This window comes from Hyperoodon ampullatus (genome assembly GCF_949752795.1).
Source record: "Hyperoodon ampullatus genome assembly, chromosome: 2".
Taxonomy (NCBI): Eukaryota; Metazoa; Chordata; class Mammalia; order Artiodactyla; family Ziphiidae; genus Hyperoodon; species Hyperoodon ampullatus.
The window spans coordinates 81,229,863-81,242,406 of NC_136915.1; the positions used below are offsets into that span (position 1 = coordinate 81,229,863).

Consider the following 12,544-nt stretch of genomic DNA (forward strand, 5'->3'; position numbering starts at 1 on the left):
TTGTGGGGAATAAACAGAACCTTGATTCTGGTAACACTGCAGAAAACATAATTTTCCAATAAGTCTGTATTTAAGTATCCATGTGCAACAGTTTATTAATGACTGCTTACGTGTACTGATCTATCATTGAGTGAACACAGTTAACTGACAAAACGTAGTAAACCTCAGAAACATCTCCCATCCTATACAAAATATAGAGACTACTTACTGTTTGAAGCACTCAATTTGCTCTGATGTCACTGTCATTCACTTTTCCCCATTTGCCTGCTTTAGTATTTATAAACGGATAATTTAATGTGGCTTTAAAAAAAAGACAAAGAATTTCAAATTTACATCCAATTCAAATTTGCTATTTAAAAGGTTTTCTTGTTCTATGAAGCTGCTTCTGCCATTAGTAGAGAAAATGAAGTTTCTGTAATGGAGGCAGGCTTTTTGAGTAGTGACGTGACTTCCACCATGCCAGCTCCAGTCCGTGGAAGATTAGCGTTTACAATGTGTCGTTGTAAGTGCTTAATCCAGTCTTCCTGAACAGACAATGGTCCACGAAAGACTAGGCCACAAAACCTAGAGAAGAAGTTGATAACAGTTCTCTTAACATGACCAATTCCCTTTATGTAAAACCAATTCCCACAAAATCCATAAACACAGGAGCAAACTTTACTCTGTATTGGAGATAGTACTTGACAATAGTTTCTAAACACCTATAAAGTCAAAATGATTTAATACAATATCAAAACTGCCAATTCATAATAACTCCACTAATATTTGTAGAGATGGGAACATTACTATTAGGTTAAAATTAATTAAAAGGTCTTAACATCTACACATCTTAATATATTTAAAACAACTCGTAATTCCAAAATGCACTATTCTTTTCAAAAGACCACTCTCCAATTCAGAATTCCTTAAACTGCATGAAGATGAGTATGGAAGGTGTGAATGAGTTTGTATAGCTACACTTAGAAGTATGAGTGGAGAGAAAATATATTCCCAATAAGCAGGAACTCAAGACAATTTAAAAAATATCAAATTAAACCAAACAAAGCACACAAATAAAACACAACAAAAACAAAAGACACTTTTACAAATCACAGTACCTTAGCTAATGTAAAAACCTTGATTCATTAGTTGTTGAAGTATAGCATATTATGAGCCATATAAGATTTTAAGTCTGTCTCCAAAAGTTCATTTGTAACTTGATTTTTGAGAATGCACCTTCTGCCACAAACTAAAAATCCCGAATAAAATAGCTAATATGTCTCAAAGCAAAATCTGAAGAAACTGCGCAGATTTGGCAATATAGGCATATACCTGCATCGGAGAATGTAAACCTCGTCAGCACCATGAGGTAATGTTAGCATTTTCTTCTTGCTTCCGGATCTTGACCTTGATTTCTTTTGCTTACAATCTAAAGCTAAAAAAGGGAAGAAAAAGACTTAACATTTCTCATATATTCCAAGTATGTATACATACTATACTTCTAGGGAGGTCAGACCATCTAAATCAAGTTAGAAAAAGTCTGTATTCATTTGTATTCCCTAAAGCATGCACTAACTTGCAGCTGGTTCTCTAACAGCAGTAATATTATCAGCATACACTCTTCCTGTACTCCTTTTTCAAATAATGCTTTGCCATATCAAACTAGAACTGAGAAAATGTAACTAAAATAACCTGAAATGACTAAATTGGTCAATTATTACAGCAATGTAATCTTTTCTCTTATGATCATATATATACATTAACATCTGGTTAAATCTTATTTCCAGAAAAACTATAACCTTTTATGTGAGATCATTAAGTTTGCATTTGATTACTTCTCCATTAATCAGATCTCACATGCTTTGAAAACAGTAAAAAGTTCAATGAAAAATCAATTTTATATACCAATTCACTTTGAATTTTATAATAATAAATAGCTCTTAAAATTATACGCTAGCCCTACATCTGGAAGGGCAAACAATGCTCAACTTTCATTTTTAAACTCAATCTGTGTTGCATAGACAAGCACATGTTTTATTTTGCTAGAAAACAAATACAGATCCAGATTACCTCACATAAGTTCATAAATGGACCAGAAGTTAAATGCTATTTGTTACGTTTTTTTCTTTTTATATTTTCTCCTATAGCTATTTTAAAAATGTGATTAAAAAGGGGAAAAAAAGATTTTTATGTTAAAGTGGATCAAAATTCTAGTGCTAACTGTTCTTGAAATTTTTCTGTTACTTTTCCTTCAATCATTTATTACAAAAAAAAATCTAATTTAATAAAGAAAAAAGGTATTTTTTATAGGTAGGAATAGACAGGACATAACATTTTATTCTTTGAATAAAACTACGTCATTCCTTTAGACAAGGGGATGATAGTATTCCAGGGTGCTGCTGGTCAATTAGCAGGAAGAGATGGTAAGAATTTATCTCTAGGGATCCAAGGGGGAGGGAAACAAATGTAACAGAAGAGTTGTCCAAATGGCTTTTCTTCTGTTAACCTGTCACATGAAATCCCCTGGAAAAATTCTAGGTAAGAGAGAATAGGAACTAGCTATTCAATGATTGTGTGAAATGAATTGTTCGAAGTCTGGGCTCCAAAAGAATAGATGCTACTATTATAAAACCAATAAACAGTTTCTTACAGTAGTCAAGTGGCAATGCTAACAGAAATGTCATATAGAAAATTAAAAACCATGAGAAGCCTAAATCTCATTCAAGCCACTGTTTTTCGCTTCCTGTCACCTGCCTCTTTAAAAGTAAAATCTAGGTCTTACAGTCTTTCTCTGTTTATCCTCAGAAGAAGAATCTAATAAGTAAAGAACTATATAGGAAGTCAAGTTAAGTTTTAAAGAATGGCTACTTCAAAGTTAAACAACCAAAATCTGAACAGAAAAATCTTACAAGGTTCTCATTAGTTAGCTCATTCAAGAGTCTGGCACATAGTAGGAACTCAACAAATACTTCTGGAGTGAAAAATAAAGAAAAACCTAGCAATTTAACCTTTGACATTTAAACAGCATATGAACAGAAATCTGTTCTACCCCTATGTAATATACACTATAGTTCCTGTAGAACACTTCTGTATCACTTGTTTAAATGAATATGTTGCTAGCAGTCACACTTAAATTCTTCACTGGCCAGTCTAGCTTCTATGTAGAAACTAGGTTCTTCATAACCGGTAAGAAGAATGAGGTAACACATACTCTGTAGTCAGCACTTTCTTTTTCCTAGTTGCTTTGGTGAGCAATTTGAATTCAGGTGAATTTTAAAGAAATTCATACACTAGAAGTAAAGAGTTTAAGGAACTCAAAGGGCTAAGTGCTACTAGATGGCAGCTACTCTTTCCCTATCTATAAGGTAAACTACACACAATCCCTGTCTCTGTTACGTGGAACAGAGCAAGCATTTGGTATATCATGAGATTACAGATAGAATCTTACTTTGATGAGCTTGCTGGTTGTCAAAATTGCCACACTGTATTCAAATTTCCTTTTAAAATGTAAATAAATTACTGTAGAATACAAATAAAATACATTTTAACAATCCGTTAAATATTTGTTCACAGAATGCTAATGTTAGGTGTGTAAAGCAAATTGAGGGAGAAGGACAGAGGGTGATGGGGAAGTACGCAAAAGAACGTTTTATCAGTTACAAAGCATTTAAGTTACATTTAGATGCTGTGATACTTCAAAAAATGGAACTGGAAATGTTTACTCAGAGGTTATAGAAATGTTTTTGACTTTAATAGAGGGAAAAAAATTTTTTCTGACTTTTGATGCTATATGAACTCTAGAAACTCTGAAGTTTATGGCTGTTTTTATGAATGATCAGAACTAAATTTTAAGTGAGAATACCATAGTTTTTGTAGTAATTAGTATTTGAAGGTATTATGACTTTGGAAAGTAGGACAACTCTGTCAGCATATGATTGAGAATCTCCAGTATCCAGAGTTCCACATAAGTTTAAGGAATCACATGAACTGGGAATCCTTGGAAACTTGTCCATAAAGTTAAGATATTAAAAACCAGGGACCTCTGGTAATTACACATAAGTATCTCCATGTCTTAATATCTCCATCATCACTTTAAAATTTCTCACCCCCTGAAATGTCATTTATTTTAGGAAGTAAAATATGAATACATTTGACAGGAATAATTTTTTCTAATATCAACATCCAACCATCACCCCTACAATACTGCCCAAAATTTTAGAAAAATCGGTATATATATATATAAAAAGAATATTCCAAAATGTTCCACTAAATGAAAAAGATGATGTACAAACATGTCTATTATACAAATGTTCTCATTTAACAGATTTTATTGTCTCTAGAGGGAAAAGCAGTTTTATTCTGGACTGTACCAGGAATTGTTAGAACATTAAAAACAACGTCACTAACACAGTCAGTTTTAGTATAATGAGGCTCATCAATACTTCTGACAAATAGCCTAAGGTTTATTGAAGTTGTTTATATGAATAATCTGTCAAATAGATAACTTTATACAAAGCCTTTCTTTACAATAGAATTTTATTTGCACTTACTTGGTACTGTCAAAAATCAAAACACACACATACCGTTTTTCTGTTCCGAAGTATTTTAAATCTAACATTGTTTCTATACTTGAAATTTACAAAAAATACTAGATTAGTTTTAGAAATTCTTAATTTTCTTTTCCTTGAGTATAAATACTTCTTTAGAAATGAATAAACCCAGTTACTCAAATCTTCCTATTTAGGGTGGCAGGAAATGTTTAAAGAGATCAATTTTAAACAGAAGACTATAAAAAAAAAACCTTTGAAGTGATCTGATTTATAAAAGATCTACATTGCTACTGGCAGCAATATTTTACTTGTAAGAAGAATGAATTGAACTGAGCTATAAGGTCATATAAAAATTTTTTCAGAATACACCGTTCAGTAAAACAGCTGTTTTGATCAAATAGGAATGAGACAGAAATACAGCAGACTTATGAGCCCTCAAAAAGAACATCATACTGCTATGCTACAAAATACAACAACAACAAAACAACAGTGTGCCTAAAGAACTAAACTGGATCAGCAAAAAGCAAATCAATAAATAATACAACAGATACAAATTCAAATCTGTTTTCTGAGACATTAGTTTTATACATAGAAGAAAAGTAATTTACTTTGGGCTCTAACATAAGTCCTTTTGCCACTTCCACCTTTCTGCCCATTATATACAATAACTGCTTCAATGAATTTCATTTTCTTTTTAATTCACTACACAAATGACCTCAAAGAATGGAGATTTATTTCTTAAAAACATCTGAAGCCTCTATGGTAAAGAACTAACATCATAACTAAATTAACATTCACCACCAAAATATTGTTATTTGCAATCACCCTTCCCTGCCCATTTAGTCAAAAGCCCTATTTCATCTGTTTTGTTCCTAACTGGTTGTTGGCATATTTGGACACATAAAGCAGTTTAAGTAGTTTATTGTTATGAAAGCAATGTTCCCCTTCCAATCAGAATTAAACATATAGATACACAATTAGCAACCTCAGAAGCATATTTTCACCATCATTTTCCCCTGATATTTTCACTCTAAAATTGGATTTTTTTTAGTACCCTAAGTTACTTTCATTATTTTTGGAGTTTCCATTCTCAATAACTAAAAACAGTAACTAACCTAGAATCACAGGGCAATTATGGCAAAGTTAATTAGGTATAGCATGATTTAACAATCTACCTGGAAGAGGATGAAGTGAAAAATATTTGAAAAGCAGATTTCCTTTGCTGTAAGTATTAAGTTGATGGCTTAATATTAGTCTAGAGGAGTCAGGTAGCTTGAGTTTGCCCTACAAAGTAGGAGGTTGTATTAAGGGTAGCAACAGCTTTATATGCTTGGTTCAAAGAAAGTTATCTACTTGGGACAAGAAAAAGTACATATCGATACATTCAATGTCTAGAAGCCTCTGCTATTTCAAAGTAGAGGGAATGATTAGTAAAATGATACTTTGAGCATTATCAATGTGAAGGGAAAAGCTAAACATAAATATGAAAGTTTATCACACATTTTTATAAACAGAAATTGGAGGCATACTAGTTTTTTTAGGTTGCAAAAAGCTAAAAACTAACAATCCCCCAGGTACAAGCTGTTTATTGTTCAATTAAGAGTTAACAGGTACCTGTGGTAACAGGTAAGAAAAAAAAAACTTAAAATTTCTCCTTAAGGTAGGTTGGATTTGCATGCTCTTTTACTAAACACAATAGGCATTTAATATCAACCACTTTTCTAAGACAAAGACATATCTAAAATTGGAATAAACATTAAAATACATAATGGCAAATCTGCTCTAAATCACATTTGTTTAGAATCACCTGAATATAAGCACACTCCCTGCCCTCTAAAAGTGTCAGTATTTCCAAATTACCACTTCATATTTATTAGAAGTAACTAAATGATTGTTCCTATTCAAAATTAGTTAAGTAAGGAAATGACCTTACCTAAAAATGTGTTATCTTTAATATAATCATGTTCAACTTAAGTTAGATAGAGTTCATAATAATCATAAGAGTAAATCTAAATATCACAAATCTATAATCCCAATAGATCTGATTTGGCTTTTTATAATTCTGAAGTATTTTTTTACATTCCAGCCAAAATCTGAACTATTAACAAACACGGTGTTGACTAGGTAATTTCTGGTTTAGCTAACTTCCAGCTAAGGCCACAATTAAATATATACTTTAAACATTGGACAGCAAGAATTAACCTTATTCCTCAAACTCCAGACACAACAAAAAAACAGTAAATCCTACTTTTCCACTTCTTACTTAAGTGAGGGACCACCAGTCTCCAGCAAGCCATCCCCTTGCCCTAACCTCCAAAAGAGAAAATCTGTGTATTATTTTATTATTTCCATAAAGTCACTTGAAGTAGATCTGCCTACAGTTTAGGTCTGGCCAGGAACATACTTTTTTATTGTAAAATCTACTAAATTTTAATCCAGATTATAAACAGCATTCAAGAGATTCATGTCAGAACATAAAACATAACAAACACAACACTACAACTAAGGATGTAAAGATATTAGACAAGTTAAAAAAATTCAAACATAAATATCCAGATTAAGTCAATTGTTAAAAAAACAAAACAAAACTTGAAAATTGGTAAGTAACAGAACCAATAGGAACGCAGGGGACTAGTTAAGGCTTTTATGAAAAACAAAATATTGGTCAAAAAAGATTATCAAATAGAATTCCTAAGTTGTATAACCGATGACCAGCAAAAGCAGGCATCATAAAATGTAAATATTTTATGCTACAATAGTACAAAACTCTTAGGCTCCATTCTCCCAAAAACAAACTTACTGACTGAGTAAGTGTGATTGTTTGCTTTGTTAACAGTAGATACCTAGATGATGTTGTGTTGCTAGATAAATGACAGCCAGAGAAGTAATGAAGCCCACCGTTCTCTTACCAAACACCCCGGTAGCAGACTCATTAACTCTACTGGTATAACCATCTTCCCAATAACAAGGTTTAAAACTTTGACCCATCTCCATCTCTTTCCTCTTATTCTTGTTCAGGACTTTGGTTCAGGACTCCTAAAATGACCTCATCTACAATTTCTCCACTTCCCCACTAACTCCTTTAACTTTTATTTAAAAAACAGTTTTAAAAGCTTCACACAAATTCTTAAAAAAAAAAAAAAATCTTTACTGGCTCCTCCCTACAAAATTAATTCCAGCATCATGGGTTAGCATTCTAGCATTCTATGTCCTTTACCTGTCCAACTCTATTCCCTTATCTCCTACTTCCTAGTGTTTTCAATAAACTTTCCACACAGTCCCAAGTTGCTCCTTCCCAGGCATGCTCCTTCCCCACCCCGACCCCCATTTCCATTTCAAGGTCCAAATCAAATTCTACTTCCAAAAACCTTGCTGGGCCCTGGTCTAGCTGAAAATACCTTCCTCTTCATGCGAACTTCCACAGTATTTCATGCACACTTATAATTTGGCACTTAAAATTTGTTTTGTATTAGTTATGCATATACGTGCTTCTATCATATTGTAAGTTCCAAGTTATCTCTGTAATACTTAGCATAATACATAAACCACCAAGAAGCTGAAAAAAATGCTTGTTGAATTAGTGAATGAATCAGCCAATCACTTTTCAGTATTGTGGGCAAATAGCCCAATTTTTGCTGGCATAATACAACAATTAGCATCCGTAAGCGTGACTCTAAATACTCAAATAATTAAATTATATTCAGTCTACTGTTTCGCAAGGCAAAAACAAGAATAACGTTTTAGAAACACTACCATAAAAATGGTTGGGATGAAATCAACTTTGACACTAGTCTTTCATTACCCAGAAAATTTACTCGACTTGAACCATTCACTACCTTGCTAATCCTGAATAAATCACACATTACTGGGCAGATAAATACACACAGATATACACTCTTAATGAAGAATAGTACCACATCAGTAAAAAAAAAAAAAAAAAAAAAAAGAAGAAGAAGAATAGTACCACAGGATAAGTTATAGCCAAGAAACTACAGAAACCCATCTTTCAGTGTTATGAGAAATAGCTTTTTCAAATACAAATCTGAACACGTCATTTCCTTATTTTAAAAAATTCTTCGATGACTTCTTAAATTTTTTAGCAAGCACTCAAAGCATCAACCCCACCTTTCCGGCGTTATCATCTTCCCAAACACCTACAACTGATTCTCCCAACACCTTTTGAACTCCAAATTCCATCCCTTTATCCCACACTATGTTGTTCTCTCTACCTGGAATGTCCTACTTCATCTCTTCTTCTGTTTAAAACTACTCAACCTTCACGTTCAGGGTCTAGCTGAAACCTTACAAAGCTTTCTGCAACAGCACATTTGTCCTTGTCCTAACAGATCACCATCATTAAGTTTACGCAGCTGGAGTGCAGGGTCTTTATAGCCTCAGAGCTAGCACAGTCCTGGTACAACAATAAACAGCTAAAACTTTTGTTGAATGAATGGAAATTTTATTTGACTACTGTTTTTATTTTTCCCTCCCACTTCAAACATTGTAAGAAACATATCAGCATGAGCTATCTTTTCTTCCTTTTTCTTTCTTTTTGAGGCTCTACTTAACAAGGAGACAAAACAGTAAAAAACAGCAGGAAAAAACAAACCCAACTTAATTCCCAGCTCCCCTCGAAAGGAGCTTCTAGAGCACATACAGTCAATATACTATTAATGTGTATAGTATCTTGCATAGTTCTCTAACTTTGATAGTTTTGTATGTATTGCCAATAATGCTTTCCTAAGTTCTTTAATACAGGGTCATATCTCATTATGTATCCCTCATACAGCCTAGTCTGGAGGAATTATCCAGGTATTTGGTTTAATTAGAAGCTGGTTTGCTCCTTTAGAGTTTAATCATAATAAGATCGAAATTTTCTTATACTCTTTCAGGTTGAATGAATCACTATAAAAGGATGTGGTTTCTTGAAGATGCAATATTATAATATTTTAAAAGATACCACAGAAGACACTCATGAAAGGACAAGTATATACCTTGAAAAACTTTTACAATACTATTTTTTTCTTTCCCTCACAGCAGAAAGAATTCCTACAGCACTTTCTACAATAAAAGAATTATTTTTCTAGTGGCTTTTATATACCCACTCAGCACCTGGCACTGTGTTATATGTTCATTAGCACTTGTTGTTGCAGGCCCCTATGGCCAATTATACCATTAAAGCTGAAAACAGGCAAAAGATCCCATTAAGTAACACATAATCTACTATTCTGCTTAAAAGTGGATGGTATGAAAAATAAAACAATGACTTCACTAAAAAAGAATGTAGATATATTGCATTAGTGTTACTGACTGAAAGGATCTAGTATCAATTTCTTTAAGTTATTTTTTTCTCATTGGAAAAGTCATTCTTTAATTATAATGACGAGTCTGTTGTTGTAGAACAGCAACCATCATGCTTTACTTCCAAAATATTATCATGGAAGTATTCTGAAGATAATTAAATGAAGCTCCCCCCACATATTTGCATATGTAAAAATATATTTCCTGCATTAATTTTAAGTAGCTAGAAATTTCCAATTTACTTTAAATACCAAAGGTGAGCAGTTGATTGAAAAATATGATCTATAGTTAAACATTTGAATACAATGAGTAAAGAAAATTCACTTGCTGCCACAGAAGGAGTGTTATGATTTCTAAACTATTACTATTGTTGATTCTAGTCAGTATCAGCTTCTAAAAGAGACACTTAAGGGGAGTGTTTTCAATCTGTGGGCAGTGACTTCTTAGTGGGTAGTAAATCAATTTACTGGGTCATGACCACTATTATTTTTAATGAAAAATAATAAAATAGAAAATATCAGAGTGCATCATACTCAATTCAGGTGAGTGAATGAGTGAACAAGTGAGTGTGTATATGTATGAATGTGAGTTTGTATACAAGTTCAAGATGTAAAATGGAATTCCAGTAAAAACGTTGAATACCACTGTTATCTTTTTTTCTTTTTAGGAGATGACAGATTGCTATGTTACCACAGAAAAGCACTGTGCAAACATGCATTCAACTTACTGATATATTTACTTTCACAGCATTCTCTCTACTTGGACTTCAATTATTTCCCTTTCTTTACCTGTTAAAAATTCACTGTTACTCTGACCGCAAAATATTTTTGTTGTTCCTGATTGCAGATTAAGTCGATAGAATATACTTTGCCTTGAATAATTTTAAATATTTAAAAGTTTTAATAACCAGGGTGACCCTATAATTTATTGTGCAATCCAGGACAATCGTGAGAGTGAAAGAGGCACTATACTCCGTCACTCTATTAATAACTTAGTAAATATATTGTGTTCTTAATACTGCCAGTATGAAAAAGATATCATTTAATTAAAATATTATTAAACACAAAAAAGCCAGCAGTTAAAATAAAAGTCCAAAAGCATTTAATATAAATTGTATGAAATTTCTAATTTTTAATGAAAATTAATAATGTTCTTATTAGACTGTATAAAAAATCAACCAGGAAAAAGAAATCTGTGTGGGCATGTAAAACAATCTGAAGAGAACAAAACCTGAAAAAGAAGTCTTCCAATAGTGCAGTCTATATTAACTGGAATAAATTCTTGAATAAGAAGTATGTCTTGAATTTGCAATGTAGGATATAAAGTAAACCCTTTAGAACTAGTCTCTTTAGATAAAAATCCACTAAAGAAAAAACCTCAGTAAAACAGCTTCATAAATGATTATCCACAACTGAAGGCACATGGAAATTATTAAACAATTCATTTGAACCTGCCCAAAGAATGATAAACTAGGTCAGCGTTGGGCAAAATTTATACCTGTGAAGTTTATTCTTTCTTGACAATTGAACTCTGTTCCAAGTATGGCTACCTCTTCCATGTCTTTAATTCCAAAACTTTCCTACTTTCTTCATTATTTCCTTTTAGTTAAGTTAGGATTTATATCTGTGACCATATAAATTAGTTTGATGTTACACAGTTCTGGCATTTTAAGCATCATCTAATTCTTAAAAAAAAAGAAAGATTTCTTAGGGCTCCAGAATCCCAGTTCTGTGTTCTTTACACTTCATTTTTATTTGGCATCTCCTCTTTCTTAGCTTTCCACCAGAGGAAGGCCCCATGGATGATAAACTTCAAGGGATATGTAACGCCTACATATATAAAACTTTTTATCTGTGGATAAGTGCCTGTTTCTGGGATGGGGCCCATAGTTTTCAAAGTCTCAAAAGGGTCAATAACCCCCCCAAAGATTGAGAACCATCATATTAGAAGTATTTGAGTCATCAGTAAATAAATATTAGAGAAACAGAGGGGCATCCTTTTCCTTCTGTTCAGGCTGGCTGGAATATTTCTCTTTCTCAAAAAGCCACCAGTTCCCAGAGACGAGGCCAGGAGCTGGTGGTTTCTAAGAAGGCTTGGGAGTTTATTCCATCACAGGTAGCCAAGCAGGCCTTTACCATTTCATCTAGGGATATCTAAGCTTTTTCTTCCGAAGTAGGTCACATAATTAACAATTCACATGAATCAAGTCTGCTTGAACTAGGAGCACAAAGGCTTTAGTTCTACTTATTTTCCCTTTATATTGTCTCAGTTTTGTGATATACTTAGATTAAGGTAAGTTTTTAAAAAAATGATTTTGTATTTTAGTCATCAAAACAGCATCTACATATTCTTGAAAACTAATGCCTTTTACTCATATGAATTGATGAATCCCTTATAATAACCCAGTGGAAACCTCCTGGCTAACAGGTTGGGACCATTGTTTTATACCAGTGAAACTGATAGGGAAGAAGAGAATTGGCATCTGGAGTTTATAAATATAATACAAAATTCTACACTTGGAAAACAAAAAACAATAAAGCCGATAAAAACTTCTTACTGCCATGAATAATCAGCAAAAATATCCTTTATGTAGCTCTACATTCTACACTTGGAAAACAAAAAACAATAAAGCCGATAAAAACTTCTTACTGCCATGAATAATCAGCAAAAATATCCTTTATGTAGCTCTACATTCTACACTTGGAAAACAAAAA

At 32.7% G+C, this 12,544-nt stretch overlaps 1 protein-coding gene across 2 annotated transcripts in view; it reads right to left on the minus strand.

The window, feature by feature from the left end:
* Positions 1 to 371: 371 nt before the first annotated feature.
* ZNF644 (zinc finger protein 644) overlaps positions 372 to 12,544 on the minus strand; it is a gene marked incomplete at both ends in the record, with an annotated part of 78,439 nt that continues 66,266 nt past the window's right edge. For both annotated transcript variants that reach the window (XM_079728460.1, XM_079728459.1), the window contains 2 exons: positions 372 to 564; positions 1,312 to 1,414. In XM_079728460.1, the coding sequence (XP_079584586.1) occupies positions 372 to 564; positions 1,312 to 1,414 (296 nt within the window). The remainder of the gene's footprint in view (positions 565 to 1,311; positions 1,415 to 12,544) is intronic.